The 21,452-nt window shown below is 40.2% G+C and overlaps 1 protein-coding gene across 2 annotated transcripts in view; it reads left to right on the top strand.

Moving 5' to 3' along the window:
• Positions 1-17,436, top strand: part of aldh16a1 (aldehyde dehydrogenase 16 family, member A1) — a 75,145-nt gene extending 57,709 nt beyond the window's left edge. Inside the window, exons 13-18 of one of the 2 annotated variants that reach the window (XR_009443032.1) lie at positions 51-218; positions 588-792; positions 2,748-2,933; positions 5,146-5,271; positions 11,069-11,169; positions 12,272-12,383. Coding sequence is in view for 1 of the 2 variants with exons in the window: in XM_048521157.2 (XP_048377114.1) it covers positions 51-218; positions 588-792; positions 2,748-2,933; positions 5,146-5,271; positions 12,272-12,445 (859 nt within the window). In the remaining variant the exon portion in view is untranslated. Of the gene's footprint in view, positions 1-50; positions 219-587; positions 793-2,747; positions 2,934-5,145; positions 5,272-11,068; positions 11,170-12,271 lie in introns of both variants that reach the window. The other variant, XM_048521157.2, reaches the window with a different exon arrangement.
• Positions 17,437-21,452: the final 4,016 nt, after the last annotated feature.

Genomic DNA, 21,452 nt, shown 5'->3' with positions numbered 1-21,452 from the left:
TGGGACTGTCTTCATTTACGCAGTTGACTTGGTGTTTTATTTACCTGTAGCATTGACCGTACATATAAAGTGTACTATGGAGGCGCTCAGAAGAGGCCTTACAGCATGTACTCTCGGCCCATCTTTGACCACTGTGGCAAGGCTCTCGCCTACGTGAGTGATTGTAACCGGAAAGATGTCCGGAATGCAGTCGAGGCTGCTCACTCAGGAGCACTGGGGTAAGTAATGGTAAAGGCTCAGCTCGGAGATGAATCAGTGTGTCGGTATGATTCTTCAATTTACAGTTTTGAGCCAGGCTCAGTTTATGTACTGTGGGGCTGAGAGTCAGGAGCTGTGTGTGAAATTGCTGCTGACTGAGTGCAGCAGGCATGGCGATAAAGGCCTGAGTTTTGCCTTGCAACTGTATGAGAAGTCATTAAAGATTATCTGTTGTCTAGGATAAGGCCCCCTGGAGTAAGCAAGATGTGATTTTGACTTAATTTGGCCTAAGCTATTGCTCCTGACTCTTGGAAGTTGTAGACTGGCAAAAAGAAAACAAGTTTATTTTGGAGTTAAGGACTGTAGACTTTGTCATTTGTTCCCTGCAGATGGGGGAAGCGAGCTGCCCATAATAGGGCTCAAATTGTTTACTACATGGCAGAGAACCTGGAACAGCGACGGGAAGAGATGGCACAAAACCTTAGTGCTCTGACTGGTGTTGAGATGGAGGAAGCTTTAAGTGAAGTGGATGCCTGCATTGAAAGACTTTTTTACTGGGGTGCTTATTGTGACAAATTTGGGGGCACAGTCCAGGTGGGTAAATTGATTTGAAAGTTTCCATTCTCTTCCTGTCCCTGATGGCCAACTGGATAAATATTCAAGCTGGTATAGTACTAGCCAATACTTAGGACCCACTCCCACCCTTGTGCTGATCTAAATGTTTGATCAAGCTCTGATTGCTTTGATGCCCTAATGCAAGTGAGTTAAAAATCAGGCTCCTGTTGAAGGCCTCTCACTGACTTCTGCAATGTGATACCTGTGAGAGGATTTGGAGCAAGGACAGGGTCAGTCTTGCATATGTCACTGTCTAGACATGCACTTTGTAAATGAGTCCAGATGGGCGAAGTATCATGGGAGTCATGTTCGAGCTTGAAACTACGTTTGGAGGAGACAAGGGTGGAATATGATGTCAAGCAATAATGACAAAGAGTAAAACTGGTTATGAACATAATGCAGCCTGTCAATGAGGCAATAAATCACTGGTGTAGCATTGCAGAATGTCAGCATCCAGTGATTCAGAACAAGTAGAGTTTATATATGTAAATTCCACACCTGATGGGTACCTGGTTGAGGAAAGTCACTGATTACAGAAGATCCCTTTCCCTTTCTAGAGCCAAGAGTCATTCACTGGAGTGGTCAGCTAAAGAACAGCACTGACCTGGAAATTCATCACTTAACAATATCCACCCTCAAAGAACCCCGAGGAAATTTGATTTTTAGGTTCTGATGTCAAAGAAAAGAAAATGTTGCATTTATATAGTGCCTTTCATGACCACTTGATGTCTCAAAGTGCTTTACAACTGATGAAGTACTGCTGAAATGTCATGATTGCTAAAAGGCAGAGAAGACGGGGAGGTGGAGACAAATCAGGGAAATGTGTAGACTTGTGACAGACGAAATGTTAAACAGAGATAAGAAGTGACACAACTTGGTAGGAAGAAAGTGGTGAAATGCCAAATGGTATCATTTTACAAGGACGTGCAAGAACAGAAAGATTGAGGGTGTACGCACTAATCTTCAAAGGTAGCAGTCCACTTGGGACTCATGGCTCAAAATAAGCAGAGGATTATCAAAAGTAACAATGATATGTTGAGCTTAATTTCTGCTTCGACCCCATTGGAAAATTGTCTATTTCTGTGCTCCATATTTTAGGACTCTTGCAAGTATGGATGAAGGATTTTAATTGCCAGGAGAAATGAGAGAACCTAGTACAGCTTTACAGCAGAAAAATCTAATGGGACAATTAGTAGAGGCATTCATCATTATGAAGGGTTTTGCTAACTAAGTTGCCTGTGTTAGAAACACAAATTTAAAGTAATTTGCAAAAGCACCAGAAGCATGATGTGGAGATTTATTTGTTCTACGGTGTGCAATATTATGATCTGGTGCCTGATGCAGTGCCTGAAAGAATAGTGGAACCAAATTAAGTAATAACTTTTTGGAAAGACAATCGCTAAATACTTGAAGGAGCAAATCTTACAAGGATGCGGGGAAAGAGCAGGTGTTTGAGACTGATGGGGTAGCTCCTAAGTAGGGCTGATGTGATGAATAACCTCCTGTGTTGCATCATCTTACGGTAAAGTATTTAACATGACTCTACTGCATAATTGTTACTCCTCAGATCCTTATTGAGTTGTTCTGCATTCATAAGATTGTCTCTTCATGTAAGCCTGTGAATTTCAAGCTGTTTTGTCTGGATGAAGTTGAACTCAGAATTCCTCTATTCACTAGAGTTGGTGCTAATATCTGTGTAGTTATTGCTTTGCTAACAGTGACGTAAAGGTTTCTTTGCTGTGTAATTTTCAACCATCCCTTCATTCAGCAAATATGACTGTCGCGGATTATTGACAGTAAGAGCACTAACTCTCTCTCTCTCCCTCTCTCTCTCTCTGTCTGTCTGTCTGTCTGTCTGTCTGTCTGTCTGTCTGTCTGTCTCTCTCTCTCTCTCTCTCTCACGCGCGCGCTCTGTGTCTGTCTGTCTGTTGAAGGAAACCCAGCTTTATGGTGCCACAATCATGGTTCGGGAGCCAGTTGGAGTGATCGCCATTGCTTGCCCAGATGAGAACCCCCTCCTCAGTTTTGTGAGTCTGTTTGCTCCAGCCATTATTCGAGGAAATGCTGTCATCATTGTCCCCAGTGAAAAGTATCCCCTGCCAGCCTTGGAACTTTATCAGGTATAGGCCAGAGTTTTAAGACATCCATGCATGAATGAGAATGTTTTCAATAGCCCTTGTGAAAAACTCCCAATCTCTTTAGGTTGTGCGACAATGATTTTGTCAGAATGCAAACTTGGACACATTTAAAATTTTTGGAAAACTCGATCCTTCTAGCAGCTTTGGGCCCTGTATCTAATGAAGGATGTGCTGGCATTCAAAGAGATCCAGAGGAGGCTTACAAAAAATGATCCCAGGGTGTAGCGGTTGTTGTCTGAGGGATTTAGAAGGATATGGGGAGGATCTCATTGAAACTTGCAAAATGTTAAGCCACCTGGATAGAGTGAATGTGGATAAGACGATTCTGCTGGTAGGAGAGACTATGACCTGAGGGCGCAGTCTCAGAGCAAAGGGGCCACCCTTAGAACTGAGATGAGGAAAAATTTCTTCAGCCAGAGGGTGGCAAATCTGTGGAACTCATTGCTGCAGAGGGCTGGATTGGCCAAGTTATTGAGTGTACTTAAGACAGATATCAATAGGCCCTTGATTAGCCAGGCGATCATCTGTTATGAGGAGAAGGCAGGATAATGTGGTTGAGAAACACATCAGCCATGATTTGAATGGCAGAACAAACTCAATGGGCCAAATGGTCTAATCCTGTTCCTATATCTTATGGTCAAGTAGCCTGCTACCTGAGTTCACACAGGAAAATTGCGCACTTGGGTAAGTTATCAGCAGTCTCCCCAGCACCATGGGAGTTAGTGTGGGAAAAATTGATCAATTTGGAAGGATAATGAAGTTTGGTGTTGTTTTAGATATATCAGATGAACATTGCAATGGTAGGTTTTAGCATTTCATGCACTATGCACTAGTAGCACCAATTATACCTGCCTGTTGATCATAGAGTTCTCTTTCTGTATAATTCTCTGAAGTTGTGCACAGCTTTAAGTGGCAGAGCTGTTTGACATACCGTCAGCAGGTTGTCTGCAGCACGGTGGCTGGTAAGGCTCTGAACTGCAGTCAGTGAATACTTACCAATGAATGCGATTGACAAGGTTTTTCAAGGAACCTGACAAGCTGTTAGAGTCAGGTCAGCAGCGTTTTCACACTTTGATTACATGCTGCTAAACAAGACTAAGCATGGATTCTGCATGCCACCAGATTTCTATTTTGTCTTCTGTTGATTCTGAGAAATCCTGCGTCGCATGCATGAATGTAAATAGATTGCTGTGCTGAGATTCCTCCAACGTCTAGGAATGTGACCTCCTTTTGTTTTTGAATATCAACAGTGCATTGAACTGGTTACTCTGCTGACTCAACAATCACTTAACATGCTAGTCGAGGTCAGGAATGATAGTGCTGGCATTTGGAACACTTTCCATCATTTTGAAACCATTATTGTACCAATCTTTCAGGCAGATGTCATTTTACAGATAATGAATACCCTAAAAATCACCTTTGTCATATAACATTTTAAGTGCTGTCTTCGCATGCCCAGTCTTGTGCTCCAGACACGTCCAGTTATCTGGTGAATTCAACTGTGCTTCACAGGAACAGTAATTTGGGTGTTACAGTAGCTCTGTGGTTAGCAGTGCTGTCTCACAGCACCAGGGACCCGGGTTCAATTTCACCCTCGGGCAACTGTGTGGGCATTCTTCCTGTGTCAGCATGAGTTTCCTCTGGGTGCTGCAATTTCCTCCCATAGTCCAAAGATGTGCAGGTTGGGGTGGATTGGCAATGGGATATGCACGGTTACAGAGATAGGGTAGGGGGATGGGATGATGTTTGGAGGGTTTGTGTGGGCTTGATGGGCCGAATGACCTGCTTCAGTGCTGTAGGGTTCTATTAAAAACAACCTTATTCCCCACTGAGCATACAACTTGATTGGAGTTGACTAAATGTTCAAAAATATAAAGCTGATGTTAATTGTTTATGTTATGTGACGTGAATTTTAACAATCCTATCTTTTACATCACGGATTCAAAGAAACAATTTGGTGTGTTTCTTTTTTTAAATTTTTTGTTTTAAAAGCCTTGTGCCTTTTTGAAACTATAGAGATGAAACCATCCATCCCAATGCAGGGCTTTACTGGTGACATTTTACAGATTTGGAATAGTTATAATCATTTTGAAACATTACCTTAGCAAAAAACTTACTTCTCGATTTAAAGTCAGGCTAATTCCTGTGGGTGTTGCATATTTCAACCAAAGAATTTTTGTTTTGGTTTCTGTAGGTCTTTGAAACCTCAGATCTTCCTGCTGGTGTCGTGAATATTCTGACTGGCTGCCGAGACCACCTCAGTAAATTCCTAGTTGAGCATCAAGATGTCCAAGCCATGTGGTATTTTGGATCTGAAAAGGTAATCTGCTGTTGTGTCATTCCTGTGTGGTAATGTTTGCCATTCTGCATTAAGTGTCTACTGTACTGGCTCAGTGGAGAGGACAAATCAAATAAAAGTTACAGATTGGAATCTATTATTGACCTCCTAATGTTTTCAACAAGCAGCCACAACTTGCCCTTTTATTGATGTAACCAGTTCCAAGGCACTTCATAGAAGCACTATCCGTCAAAATTTGACACCACGTCATGTAGGGCTTTAGGGCAAATAACCAAAAGCTTAGTCAAAGTCTTTAGATTTTAAGGAACTTTTTAAATGTTTCAGGAGGAATTCCAGAGCTTAGGTCTTTGGTAGCTGGAGGCAAGACTGCCAGTGGTGGAGCGTTGAATATAAAAATGCACAGGTGAGGTCAGAATTAGAGGGGCAAAGAGATATCTGAGGATGATAGAATTCTGGAAAATCTGAGGTATGAAGGGACAAGGCCATGGAGGCTTTGTAAAATAAATATAAAGAAAGTCAAGACAGTGCTTAACATTGAATTTAGGAACTAGGAGCAGGAGTAGGCCATCTGGCCCCTCGAGTCTGCCCCACCATTTAATACGGTCATGGCTGATCTTTGAGACTCAGCTCCATTTACCCACAAATTTTGGGAAATTTTGGTCACAAGGACAGGGATGATGGGTAAATAAGACTTCATGTAGGCTGAGATGTAAGCAGCATCATTTTGGATGACTTAAGTTCATGGAGAGGGAAAGACAGGCCAGTCAAGAATGCATCGGCATGATCAAAAGTAGCAGTAATGAACATATGGAAGAGCGTTTCAGTAGCAGATAAGCTGTAGCATGTGTGGATTCTAATGCGAGTTTTAAAAGAAATGTGGAAATAGATGGTCTTGGCTAGGGCACAGATGTGAGGTCAGAAGCTCATCTTGGCATTGGATATAATAGCAAGGTTGCAAACAGTCTGGTTCTACCTCAAACATTTATCAGAGACTAACAGATTCCAAAAGGTGGAAATGTAATTGAAAGATTCTATATAGAAAAGTAGGTACTGAGAACTGAGATCTTACTGATGGTTTCTGCAATTCTGTACAGAAACCAAGTTTTGCAAAATGGGATGGAATACGTATAGAGAATTCCTGAGGGTTTCAATATTGTAGAACAAGAAAGTGAGCAAATGAAATTGAGGTTGAATTTAATTGAGGTTTCCGATGGTTTCCTACATAGCCCTGAGTCTAATTCCTGATTCCTCTTCTATCATCTTAATGAATGCTTGCATGGTTTTTATCTTAAATAGATGGTATCGGAAGCAGCTTTTGGGCTGAGCCGGTTGAAGGCGTTTGCATTACAAAATGCATGTTGGTGCTTTTTCAGGCTTCATCTATACCTTTTGGGCTTGAAGTGTTAAGGCCTTTCCTAATGAGATGCATTTTATGTAAAAAGGTTTTTAAAGCTCTGTTTATTCAAAACTTTAAATAGAAATGAAACTGCAACTGCAACTTGCAAAGAAGACCAAGTCATCCCTACTTTGCTTAAATTTTTCACACTTATGTTTGCCACAATGACCAATCTGATTCTTAAGATGCAAGTTCTGCAAGGTGTAGCATGAGGTAATGAGTAAAGTTGACAGGCATAATGTGAATGATTTCAGTGCTGTACACTGACCAGTTCGATTTCACCTTTTCTGTCTGCTGTGGTGCATGTCTATAATGTGCTAACTTCAAACCCTGCTAGCACAGGTGCTTAACATTTTAAAGAGCAATAAAACTGTTATGCAATGGTCACTTTAAGAATTATCAGACAGTCAACAACACAGATATGTAAATTGGATGATTTTGATTTTATAACAGTCTGTAATAAGAAATGAACGTTTGATCAATAAATGTTATCTGTGATCTAGCAGAATTTATTTTTGGTCTTTGGACTTTTGACAAGTGAAGACTTTTTAGAGTAATTAATGTTTTACCATTCCTGAACATCGTACTGTCCGGGAGATGGATCTTTTTGGTACCTTTTTCAGGAAATATTAACTGCAACCCAAACAGTATATAGCCTGTTTGGTTTAGTAGTGACTTGTACGTGGTGAGCTGGCTAGAAGCACGCAGAATGTATTCTAGGGCTTCTAATTATGCCATTATATTACTTGGAAACTTTTTTGGTATGACAAAAATAAATGCTGACCTCAATTTATTTCATCCCAGTGACTGTTTAATGTAATTGATCAAATTTGAACATTGGAAACTCCAGTTACAGATGGAATACGTTGACCTACAACAACAGTCACTGTTTCTGCACAGGGGAGGTTGTGGGATAAAGTGCATCAAAAATCCCTTCTGAACCTTGCTGCTGAGTCTGTAGCTGTCTGCAGCCAACACCCTCTCACTTTCCATAGAGCAGAAATGGCTAGAGTGTGGCATTGTGTGTTCTTGACACCGCTTCAGCTTTGAAACAAAAATAGAAGCAGTGTTTTTACGCCCCTGTCTATAATTCTGACTGTTACTGCTAAATTCTACTCACTCAATTTTGGATATGAGGAATAGTTGGAGCAGTTGGGTCACTGACGTGGATTCACTTAACAATAACTATTTTCATTGAGGAAATATCTGCTGTCTTTATGACTTCAATGAGGGCAAATTGTAGCAAAATAAGCCTCATGTGAAGAGAGAGAGAGTTTGCCCACCAGAAGCACTTTGAAATTATTTCAAAAAAAAATTATCTAATTTGCCATTTGATCACTTTGAGTAAAATCTGTGTTGGCGATGAAGTGGTGTTAGGTTTTCATAGCATCTAATTGTATTCATCCGTTACCCTCTATAATATGCCTAGCTAGTCCTCTTAAACACTCATTAGCTTTAACATGTGGTAGTGGGACTGAGCAGGGACAGGAAGAGGAAGTGGGGCAACTCATTAGATAACAAGATGTGTGTTCAGTATTGAAAAAATAGACACTCCCAAGCAAGAAAGACCGCACTCCCTGATGGCACATTTCATAAGAATCCTGAGGGAAGTCTGGAAGGAAATAATAAAGACCAAGATTATCATCTTCAAAAATCCTTTGAAATGAAAGTTGTACCAAAGCAGTGAAGTGTTGTCTCTGTAAATCTTTTCTATTTATGCCATCGGAAAGTGATAAACAGTAATTATTGAGCAGTAATAATTATAAATTCTTGTGGAAATTTGAAACCAACACAGAAATGCTGGAGAAACTCAGCAGGTCTGGCAGCATCTATGGAGAGAGAAACAGCAGGCGTTTCAAGTCTGATATGACTTCTTTAGAGCTCAGTAACTCTTCTGACTCTACTTGAAGTTCTGTGTTGTGAAGAAATTATAGAACAGTTAAAATAGTTTATTCTAAAAGACAAATCTAAGGGCTCTAACAGTTTGTAAGGAGGAAATGATGCACATCGATTAAAGCAACTGTGTTGTCTGGAATATGCGTTCATAGCTCTCCCAGGATTAGCAAAGTGTTAGTGGACTGATTGTCTACCTTTGCAATATCCTGTGATCCTAACTGAGTTGCCATTTAAATGTGAAGATAATTTGCTGTTGGAGTATCGAGATTCATTTAAAATGCAAAGCCAGCCTCACTGTTCCATGAAATTTTTGAATCTTGATATTCATCTCCAAATACCTGCAGATCAAACACAGCAGTTATGAGATCTCAAGATAATAAAATGTGAGGCTGGATGAACACAGCAGGCCAAGCAGCATCTCAGGAGCACAAAAGCTGACGTTTCAGGCCTAGACCCTTCATTGTGCTCCTGAGATGCTGCTTGGCCTGCTGTGTTCATCCAGCCTCACATTTTATTATCTTGGAATCTCCAGCATCTGCAGTTCCCATTATCTCTGATACTAGTTATGAGATCTCCTTCATCCATATTGGTGATGGTTTCATCCTAGTCGTGACTCCTTTGAATGAGCAGTTGATTAGATTTTAGTGATTCTGACCAGAATGTTGAACAAGACATTGAGAGAAACTTAAACAAACAACCCAAAATGTGTCTCCGCAAATACTTGCAGGTACTTATTGTGGTATTCAATAAGTGTTAAATCACAAAGGGTATCAAGTGGAGTAATAAACTGACATGAGATTAGAGTTCTCCATTTTGGAACCAGACATCACCTCATTGGTGTCTTACCAAACCTGAGTTTGTACAGAGCTTGTTAAACCCCAGGGGAGGCATTGTTTGGAACTTACCAGCTAAAGGAGTTTGTCTGGCAATTCTGGTTTTGTTTATGGTAGAGAGAAAACCCTTGCTGTAAATTTAATTAATGTCAATGGAATATCTCAACACTTGACCAAACAGATTGGGTAGGCTCATCTCAGCAGCTCCTCTGAAAGATGGTGTCCTCAGCATTGGAGAATTCCCCTACCCCCACATAGATAACGTCAGTTTAGATCAGTAGTTCTAAAAGTCTGCTGTATGGGCCTCTGATGGTCTACAGGGGTCTTTAATGTGGTGAGAAAGCTTGGCTCCATGTACAGTGTTGACTATTCAAGAGTCACCCGATCGGCTGTGAAGGATCTGCTGCCATCTCCAATAATCTACAGTCACATTTCTGACTCATAGGCAGCTGAAAATCAAGTGGAGTAATAAACTGACATGAGATTAGAGTTCTCCATTTTGGAACCAGACATCACCTCATTGGTGTCTTACCAAAAGCAATGCCAGAGTGTTTCCCCCCCCCCCGCCCCCAGAGCTTTTTTTCTGGGGATGGCAAGTGAAGGTGGATGGGTTGGAACCAGTGGGTGATCCACAAGGTCTTTTATCCCACTTGAGTGGTCCAAGGAGCAAAATGTTTGAGAGCTCCTGGCTTAGATCATGTGTATCAGTTTGGAAATGAATGTTGACTACAAATGGTGGTTGGTGCTAATGGAATGAAACAAGCAATTAATCTAACTGCACTCTATCAGTGTTGAAGTAATTAGTCTGACATCACATTCCATTCTAACCCCTCACTTTTAAATGCAAAAAGAGAACACAAGTCCTTTTCATTGCACCCCCTGCACTGCAAAGGTCATCAAGGAAGACAATCTGCTTTTATTGACACATGCAGAAGCCTGAGTTGGCAGGTTGCATTGCACAACCTCATTGTTGCTTTTGGTTAATCAATTCACTTGCAGAACTTGCAGGTACTTATTGTGGTATTCAATAAGTGTTAAATCACAAAGGGTATTATTACTTGTGCTTATGACCTGCTTGCACACTATTTGGGTTAATTCCCCTAGTTAGAGTTGACGCAGAGGCTAAAATGATTTTCCTGTTGCAATGTAGGTCAATAACCTCAACTTAATAAGTGCTAATATTTAACCTCTTGTGTGTAAAGTAGTGGAGAGTTGATAACGAATTTTAGCAGCTCCCTGGGAGAATTAGTTGGTTAAAGGCATCACCAGGCAGAGCAGAAGAATCTAAACTTGAACCTGAGTTTGTACAGAGCTTGTTAAACCCCAGGGGAGGCATTGTTTGGAACTTACCAGCTAAGGAGGAGGGAGAAACCAGCCAGCATTCCCTGTCTTGTGACTCTTGCTCACAAAGCTATGCATGGGAGATGATATTTAAGTTCTTTCGTGGGATTTGGGTGTTATTGGCAAGGCCAGCATTTGTTATCCATCTCCTATTACCCTTGTACTAAGTGGCTTTCTAGGCATTTCAGAGGGCAGTTTGTTGCAATGTCTTCTATCAGGCAGAAGATACGAAAGCTTAAACACATGTCCCAACAGATTCAAGAACAGCTACTTCCCTGTCATTAGACTTCTGAATGGACCTCTCAAATTTTAAGTTTAATGCTGATCTCACTGTTTGTGCACTTCTTTGCAGCTGTAACATTGTATTCCTCGCTCTGTTCTATCACCCCACGCACTTTCTATGGTATGATCTGCCTGAACTGCACGCAAAACAAAACTTTTCACTGTGCCTAGGTACGTGACAATAATAAATCAAATCAAATTTTAAAAAAACTATATTGCTAATGGTATGGTGTCACATGACCAAGTAAGATGACAGATTTCCTTGCCTAAAAGGCACCAGTGAACCAAATGGGTTTTTAATGACAGTTGCTGAAGGCCTTCAGGGTCACTATTACTGAGGTTAGCTTTCAATTCCATATGTAATTAGTTGAATTTCAATTCCACCAGCTGCCGGATAGGATTTTTATCCATGTACCTGGAAAATTAGTCTGAGTTTCTGGATTATTGGTCCAATGACATTAACACTTTGACAACTTCACTTCAGTGATACATTCCCTGGTTGAACTGCTGGCCAGCAGCTGTTATATAGGCATAAGGATGGGGAGTGACCATTTGGACAGGGAATGAAAGAAATAGATACCAATGGACCATACTTCAACACCTTTCAAAAAGGAGAAAACTGATGTGTTTATTTCAGAGTTTCAGCAGCATCAAAGCTAAATATTTCAGTTTTGAGTTAATGGTATACAATTACGTTGACATTCTGATGGTGCACATGCAGTCTGAGTAGTTAGGCTTCCTTCAATGTGAAGACATTGCTGATATCATTCTGAAAGTGGAGCACTCCTTTTGTCTGAGACAGTAAACATACGAATTAGGAGCAGGAGTAGCCACTTGAATCCTTCAGTCTGCTTATTCAATTCATTGGGCACAAATGATTCCATGACTGGTATCAACAAAAAGCACTTACCGATGTCCCTGATATCCTCTAAAACCATACTGGGCCTTTTAACTTATTGTTGCTTGTGTAATCTTGCTGTGTGTAAATTGTTTTGAACATTTCTGTTGTTAAACATTCGACAGCACTTCCAGAAGTGCTTCACTTTATTGTAAGGTAGTTTGGAGCATTCTATGATTTTGAAAGGTACTAAATAAATCCAAAGACCTTTTATTCTTTTTGTGCTACAGGTTTATGCAGCTGTCCTAATCCACAACACTAAATCGTCTTCCTCTCTGAAGCCTTGCATCATGGGCTGTGCCCATCATTATAGTTCCTTTCCTTTAATGTTCAAAGATATATGTAACAGTGTTACCTTTCTCTTGTCTTCTGCAGGGATCAAAGTTTGTTGAGTGGTCGTCAGCTGAAAATGTAAAGCGGACCTGGGTGAACTATGGTGCGCAGCGAAACTGGTGGAACCTTCAGCAAGGTGCAGGTGAAGAATTCCTCTACCAAGCCACACAGTGCAAGAACATCTGGATCCCTATGGGAGAAATCTTTGCCAACTAGAGGCAGCCTATCCAAGCTAACAGACTGCAGCCCTTTCAGAGTGTAATTCTTCATTCAGGAAGGGATCAATCATTGATTTTCAAGAGTGGGAGAATGGAATTCTATTGTGTTAAATTCACATGCCTTTTCTGTTGTAGTATGGGTTTTGAGTTAGCTGACAAACAGCAATGGCTTCCAAACTAATTGGTCATGGATCTAATCTGTCCTTTGTCTAAATTGGCAGAATATCTGATAACAGGGAAACATTAATCAGTAGCAATGAACAAAATCAAAGACAAATTGGCTATAAGTTCTAGGTTTCAGAATTGCACGAGTTGGGGGATCATAAATAGATTGCAACTCAGATGAGAAAGAACAAGTTTAATCTTTCTTTGTAACTCTTTGAAGAGTCGACCATCAAATTGAACTGGATTTCCCATCTTGTTCTGTCTTTGATTTTGATCATTATATAAAGAGCTGAGTGCCAACATATCTTGTAGGTCCATTCCATCTTTTTCATTCCTTCTCCTTCTGTGTGTCTCAGCTGAAGCTTGTTCCCTCATCTACGAAAGCACGTCCCACCAAATTCATTTGTGTAAGGATAGGTCAGATATATAATCTGTACTCCATGACATTACCCAATCATCAGCCAGCTGATGTTGGCGTTAACTCTGAATCAGGAGTCTAGGTGCTAATTTCACTGATCCATTCCGAAAAAGTGCTACCTGCCAGTCGTGAACATTACTTGTGAGAAGTATTTCCTGTTAGTCCATGATCCACTGGCCATATTTGGGTAACAACATGCAATTATCTTTTTTTAAAAAAAGAAATCTTCTGAAGAATAGAAAATTTCACCAAATATGCTTGCCACAGATCTGCACATCAATTTCACCATCGTAAATCGGTTGTGATCCCAGGAATATCATCCCACCATCTCTTTGAGAACCTTTTTGCTTGATGTAATGATTTGCATGTTTTATATTTTGAACAAATATCAGGCAAAATGAACGAATCTCGTACAAGTTCAGTCTTGTGTGAATCCACCATGAATTTCCTAGATGGTGCGATAGCAATCCTGCAATTTTACTGATAGGAATCTGGAATGAATCCAGATCAATAGGAACAAACTTACCCCTCATCCTCCTTTGCTGTCTTCAAATGTTTAATGTGAAGTCATAACGTGAACACAATTCTTCAAGCTAAGTCTGTAAGTACCAAAAATGCCCATAGTTCTTGTTCTCAGTTTGGCTTTGTATAGGAAATGTTGCAAGAATGATTGAGCTGAGAAATAAAAATACCAACTACGTCCTTTTGAGCAAAAGTACCCATCCTTTACGAGTCACTTCTGATGAACAATAGAATTTGTGTTTCTTATCATCAAAATGAGAATAAATTTCTGAAAAGCAATAGCCTTGTTGATAAAAATGAGGTGTGAAACAAGGGAATAAGGTTGTAAAACAACAAATCTTTGTGTAATAACTTTGTGCCTGGTGTATGCTTCTCCCCTCTTTAATCAGGAATGTATTTATTTTATAACTGTATCAGATTGCAACTGGATGAAAGGGAAGCAGCCCCTAATTTACAAAAGAAGGCTGGTGTGCGTTTCGATAAATACTTATCAGATTTGAGAAATATTTTAAAATGCTTCACATATACTTTTTACTGCTCTGATAATAGGTTCAGGTATAAAACTTATGACTAAGCAGACAAAGCAGGTGTGGAAACCCCTCTGGTTCATACAAGATAAGGGATCATCAGATCTGAGTTAATTTTATTAACATAAAATTTATCAACAAACAGGAAACACAGAGAAGGGCTAAACAGATCATTTTTCACGATGATAGGCTGCTACTAATGGGGTGTGACATAGAACAGCCCTAGATTCTCAGCAGCTTACAATCCTCTTGGATGAATTAAATGAAAGAACAAATGTAACGCACCTAGTTTTGTTGGAGTTAGAACATAGAACAGTACAGGTGCTTCGGCCCACGATATTGTGCTGAACTTTTACCGGAAATCTAAGTTCTATCTAACCTCCACCCCTGCCTTGTACTATTATCCATTTGCCTATCTAATAGCAGCATAAATGCCCCTAATGAGGCCGACCTCACCGCCCTCTCCGGCAATGCATTCCATTCCCCTACCATTTATAACCACACTTATAAAGTAAGCTGGGAAAGTAAACAGTGAACAGGATGTAATGGTCTGCAGGTAGAGTGGTTAAGAAGGTTCAGGTGGAGTGTGTATAGGAAAATGTGAGGGTATTTAGGATGGGTAACAAATATGCGTTTTTCAAATACAGGTATTTCAGCTATAACGCATTTCATTAACACAAATGGGCCATAATGCAACTAATGAATAGTGGATGCTGTTTGGATAACATGAACTTTCCGCTGTACAGATATTGCGATTTCCCTATAACGTGATTTTCTGTGGAAGTTTTCTATAGCGCAAGATCACACGAATGCAACTATCACATTACAGGAGAACTACCTGTAGAGAGCATCTATTAAGTATTGGTGTTCAGAGGAATTAAGGTGTCTGTGTACACTACTCAAATTGAAAATGTAGGTGAAGCAAACAATTAGAAAGGTAAGTGATACGTTAGCCTTTGTTGCAAGAAGGTTGGAGAATAACAGAAGGCAAATCTTGTTGCTATTGTACAACAAGCCTTTGCTGAGACCTCATCAGGCCACTTTGGTGAGAAGATCAAATTCATACAAAAAGGCAGTGTAATTGCCCAAGAGATTGTTCCAAAAAGATTCACTGAATTAATTGTTAAAATAGGGGGATTTTTATGTGAGGAGATGGATTTGACAGGAACTTTATTGAAACATGTTAAGATTTTGCAACAGGATTGATGCTAAGAGGCTGTTTCCTCCTGTCTGGAGAATCTAGAACTTGTGGATCAAAGCCCTTAGGAATTGGAGTTGCCCATTTGGGACAGAGATGCAATTTTGTTTTTACCCAAAGGATTGCCTGTTTTTGGAATTTGTAGGATTTTGAACTCTGGAATTCAGATGCTCAGTTGCGAAGATGATCAAAGCTGAGTGAATGAATTTTGGGTTTTAGGAATCGAGGAGATTGGTCAAGAAAGTGGATCAGCTGTGATCTTATTGAATGGCAGAGCATGTTTAAGTGGATGTATAATCTTCTATTTCTTACGTTGATCCGAAACAAAGGAATTGAGTTCAATCTGGTTATTAACACAGTATGCAATCATAAAGGTTTTGTAACAAGAATATTAAACAATTAATTTATAAGCATAGGTTTAGTGCCTTAGGTGTAAAATACTACCCCTTCTTGTCCTCACTGCAAAACCTGCTGGCTCCTTTTGCACCACTCCTGTGCCTAACTTATTCCAGTCCAAGCCCTTAATGTTTCACATATCTTGTGCCAGTGGAAATTATACTAACAAATTAGATGATATTTTCCATAAACTAATTGTCTGCAGCAGCCTTCAACGCGGTCCTTGTTCACAATCGAAATTAAAGAAAATCTGTTCCTACTATCTGTCTCATCTCCTCCTGTTTAAGTACTTCACATTGATGATCAAAGATTCCATTTCATCATTTAATTGGGGCGTTCTGTATTTCTTAAGTGATGAAAAAAAATAGAAATTGCTGGAAAAGCTCAGGAGGCCTGGTAGCATCTATGAAGAGAAACCAGAGTGACCCTTCCTCAGAACTGACCTGAAACATTAACTTTCTCTCCACAGATGCTGCCAGACCTCCTGAGCTTTTCCAGCAATTTCTATTTTTATTTGATTTACAGCATTTGCAGTTCTTTTTGGCTTTTATTTATGGGATAATTTTACTTATTTTTATCCACGCAAGGACCTTTTTTATCCTGACTTACCCCGATTGCACTGAATGCCCTTCCCTCATTATGGTAGCCTTTGCATTATTTGCTGTGCAGAACTAGGTCAAGTTGAGCTTGCTACTTTGTTTGAATTGAACAAACTCGATGCACTCAAAAGATCCTCTCTTCCACAGTGCAAATACTTTCCTACCACAAACTATTTTTGGTTAATTAAAATCTCCTGTGGCTATGACTCCATGATTAATATAAAACGCTCACTTGCACTGTCTTAATGTGTGCAAAGTAACTGACAGGTCTCTCGCATTAAATGACTTTACTTCAAAAGTCCTTCATTGGTTATAAAGTGCTGTCGTGTTGAGGTTGGGAACTGGGCCATCAAAAAATGCAAGTCCTTTTCTTTGTCATGTTGTCACAATATTGTGACCAATTCTTCAGCCCTGTGGGGGGAGAAAATTCTTTTTATATTGTTTAGGCACTAATGCATTTTTTAAAAAAAATATTCACAAGATGAGGGTATTGCTGGCTGAGCCAGTATTTATTATTGATCCTTAATAGTCCAGAGCAGGGCATTTAAGAGTCAACCACGTTACTATGGGTCAGGATGGCAGTTTTCCATCCTCAAGGTCATTAGTGAACTAGATGGGATTTTTCCCAACAGTTGAAAATGATTTCACATTGTTATTGAATTCAAATTCCACCATCTAACATGGCAGGATTTGAACTTGGTCCCAGAACATTACCTGGGCCTCTGGATTAATGGTCCAGTGATGATACCATTGGGCCTTTACTTCCTTTACTCTGTGTAATTGATAATGGTGTGTCTCCATTGTATGTACCTCCCTTTATACCTGTAGAAAATATAATCTGGAAGTTTTAATTGTCAATTCTGACCATTGGACAGCAATTTTTGGTTATGATTTGTATTCTATTTTAAAAAGTAACAAACGTTCACTATCCACTAAGGTGTACACCTGTTTGTTTGCATTTGTTTTGTTAGACTGTCTACTTTTGCAGCTTGGCTATCCTCTTTTTTGTGATATTCACTTGTCACAGTTGCTTTCCCATTTATTTTACTCATTTGTTCAGTTTAACTTCTGTTAGTCTTTTAAATACAAAACAAAACCTTTTGCGAGCCGTTCTCCTTTTACACGCCCCTACCTTCCTGCTATATTCATAGAAACCCATTCTCAAGCCAGAGCTGGGTAGATTGCCTAATAAAAGGGATTGTGCTTATTGTGATTTTGTGTTTTTTGAGCGACTGTTTAAATATGATGAAAAGCTCCGAAAAGGACTAAGAAAAAAAATCCAACTGAGAGGGACTTTGATGGTTTTTCTGTTTGCAGACTTTTCCTTTGTTCTATCTTGATGTGCAGAGTAACAGATTAAGAAAGACACCATTTCCTGTTGAGGATAGTCCCGTTCTCTTCCAAACACCCAATAATACAGAGATAGTAGGAACTGCTGATGCTGGAGAATCTGAGATAACCAGGTGTAGAGCGGGACGTACAGCGGTCCAAGCAGCATCAGAGGAGCGTAAAGGCTGACGTCTTGGGTCTGGACTGCTCCACGTTCATCCACCTCTACACATTGTTAACCCGTTAATATACTTTGCTTCCAGGGGATGCTAGTGTACACCTTTCCAATCACTTGTTCGATCCCATTAGGCTGAAGACCAGAAGAGGGGTACCCAAGGTGCCTCCTTCCTTCTCCCCATTACTTTGGTTAATAACCATTTTGCAATTTTTGTCTTGCTGTGTGTTGACCATTAACTCCAACCAGATGCATATCTAGTTGTACTTTGGCAAGTATGTCTGCATGTCCCTGCCTTTGACTGCTGAGAACTTTCTTTGCAGCGAGAGAGAAGGAACAGCCTTCTTTCTCACAGTCTCGTACCTGCTAATATCATAAATTAATGTATTTTGTTTTTAGCAAGAGAATTTCTTACAACTGAATGATGCTTGTACCATGGTTCCAAGTAATTGAAAGAATTTACTTTCCTCCAGGCATTTAAGGAGGTGAACGACCCAAGGTTCATTGTTGCTGATATTTAACGGAGTCAGAATAATGGTTTGCAGCAACATTCTCATGGGGAGTGTGTTTATTTTCTTCCTTTAGCATGTGCCATCAGGATGTTGCGTGTCTCTCTGACTGCCAGACAATTGTGACAATTTGGTAGTCTTTAATAACAAACCAGTATTCCAAGTAGAAAAGAATGTTTTGAACCCAGAACTGGTTTATCCATCCGTTTCTAAGGGACTTGAAAACTGAGGCTTTTTTGGTATGTGCTTCCATTCTCGTTTTCAGTGAGTGTTTATAAATTCAGTTGTCCTCAATGTCTTTCTGAGCACTGTTCAGGTGCATACTGAAGTAACCTGTCACCAAGTTACACTGCACGAATAAGTAAAGGGTATAAGCTGTGACCAGCCAGCTCAGTCAGTTGCCTGAACTGAGGAGATTCTAACCTCCTGGTTATATTGGTCACCCCGGGCTTTCCTGATTTGGTCCAGGTTAACCCCAATCAAGGATCTTGTAGTGAACAAGATCCAGCTGGTTACAATCACTGCACACACTTTATGGTAAGGCTATGATTTTGTTTCAGATGTGTGACTGAGTCCGTTTTGATGTATAATTTTTATGCTGTTGTAATCTTGTTAAACATGATCCTTGTCTGCCCCATCAGGTGCACGTAAAAGAATCCATGCACAGCATTTGGAAATACAGAAGAGAAATTCTTGCCAGAGACCTAAGTGATATTTACCTTGAAACCAATGTCACTGAAATGGATTACCTAATCCTTCGTAACATTGCTATTTGTGAGAACCTGCTGTGCATGAATTGGCTGCCTCATTTCCTCCAAAGTGATAGATTGGATTACAAAAATTAATTCATTGACTGTAGGATGGTTTAGAGCAGAAAAGCAGCTTTCTAATTAAATTGAGAGAGATTTTGGAACTTTAAAGTACAGAGGAATCTAACTGTCCCTGTACATGAATTGCACAAAATTAGTATACAGCTGCAGCAAGTGATTAGGAAGGCAAAAGAATATTGTTCATTATCCACTTGTTTTTTGTAAAGAAAATAGAATATAAAAGGCTTGCTATGCTACAATTGTAAGAGACATCTGTGAGGTAACATGTAAAGTATCACTTACAGTTTGGCCTCCTTATTTAAGAAAGGCATTAGGAGCAGTTCAGGGAAAGTCATTCTGTGTTTTTCATTTGTTCAAGGATGTGGGCATTTCTGGCTAAGCCAGCAATTATTACCCATCCCTAACTGTCCAGAGGGCAGATGCTAATAATCAATGACATTGCTGTCGGGTTGAAGTCACATGCGGGCTAGCTATGGATGGCAGATTTTCTTTTTGATAGACTATTAGTGAACCAGATGGATTTTTGCAATCATCAAGAATTGTTACATAGTCATCTTTAGGCCAGCTTTTGTGCTGTAAAAAAATTATTGAATTTAAATTTCACCATCTTCCTTGGTGAGATTTGAACCCATGCCTGGGACTCTGGATGACAGTTACTGACTTCTGAGTTGAGAGGGTTATCAAAGAAAGGTTGGACAGATACGAACGTGTTCATTGGCGGTTGGAAGAATGAGATGCGATCTTACTGAAACAGTTAAGATAATGAGGTGACTTGACAGGGTGGATACTGAACAATGTTTAAACTTGTAGAAGAGAATAAAACTAGTGGAATACAGTTTAAAAATAAGGGGTCTCCTAAATTGGTGACCTCAAGTATTTCTGAGGGTCGGGACTCCATGGAGCAATGGAGGCAGAATCATCGAGCATTTTTGAAGTAGATGTGGATTGATTTCTTTGTTAATGAATAATCAAAGACTATGGTGGTTATCCAGCAAAGTAGAGTGGAAGCTACAATTTGATCAGCCATGATCTTGTTGAATGATCCAGCAGACTGGAGGGGCCAAATGGCCTACTCCTCCTAACCCCAGGTTGTTTTGGAAGTCCTGAAGTTGAGACAGGCACTGTATAAAAGACTCTCTGCTTTGGGTAATTTCACCAATTTGGCATCTGCACCTTTGGCAATGAATTTGTCAAAATGACAGCCAGGGTGTCTAATTCTGTCCTGGAGTGGAGGGGAAGAGCAGATAGTGAGTTTAACCATTGCATGAACTACGATAGCACTCAGTCTGGAATCAACTTTAAAATCTTGCTGTTGGAATAAAACATGAGGATAACTGGAGCCTATGAAGCACTATACGAAAGTCATAGAACGCCTTAAGGACTGAAGAAGAAGGGAAAGGAATTGGAAGATGAAGCTCTTGGGAATATTGAGTGCTAAAGCATTTCAATGCACTTTCAACTAAGTAAGCTAATGGAATCCAACAGTGACGGATCAAACCACAGGGGATAGTGATCATGTTTCAAAGTACAATCTGGCAATTTGTCAAAGAAAAACTTAATGCTCTTACGAGAACTTGCTGATAAACCAATTTTCCTATTACTAAATAACCTCCAATGTTATTCAAACCTTACTCCCCTGCTGTGTTTGATTCTTGGTCATAGCTCATCGGTGCTGGAATGATCAGCTTTTCGTCCGCCGCAAAGGTAGGGTTTTTTAAAGTAGAAGGGTTCAATCTGTTTTTAACTATTTTTACCAGAATAAAAGTTTTTGGTTCCATTCTTCTCTGATTTAGCATAATAAGCCCTGATGTTAACTGCAGGCCTCTGGCAATGTACCATTTGGCAGGGAGTTGAGATCAGACCTCAATTGTAGCTTGGAATTGTGAATTGCATAAAGCATCCAAGTTGCTGGGAAAAGCAACTGACTTAAAACTGTAGATAACAAAATGTGAGGCTGGATGAACACAGCAGGCCAAGCAGCATCTCAGGAGCACAAAAGCTGACGTTTCGGGCCTAGACCCTTCATCAGAGAGGGGGATGGGGAGAGGGAACTGGAATAAATAGGGAGAGAGGGGGAGGCGGACCGAAGATGGAGAGAAAAGAAGATAGGTGGAGACAGTAGAGGTAGGGAGGGGATAGGTCAGTCCAGGGAAGACTGACAGGTCAAGGAGGTGGGATGAAGTTAGTAGGTAGATGGAGGTGCAGCTTGGGGTGGGAGGAAGGGATGGGTGAGAGGAAGAACAGGTTAGAGAGGCAGAGACAGGTTGGACTGGTTTTGGGATGCAGTGGGTGGGGGGGCGGGAAGAGCTGGGCTGGTTGTGTGGTGCAGTGGGGGGA

This window comes from Stegostoma tigrinum, chromosome 38 (assembly GCF_030684315.1).
Source record: "Stegostoma tigrinum isolate sSteTig4 chromosome 38, sSteTig4.hap1, whole genome shotgun sequence".
NCBI lineage: Eukaryota > Metazoa > Chordata > Chondrichthyes > Orectolobiformes > Stegostomatidae > Stegostoma > Stegostoma tigrinum.
The sequence above is the reverse complement of the archived record's forward strand: the minus strand, read 5'-3'. Positions and strand labels throughout refer to the sequence as shown.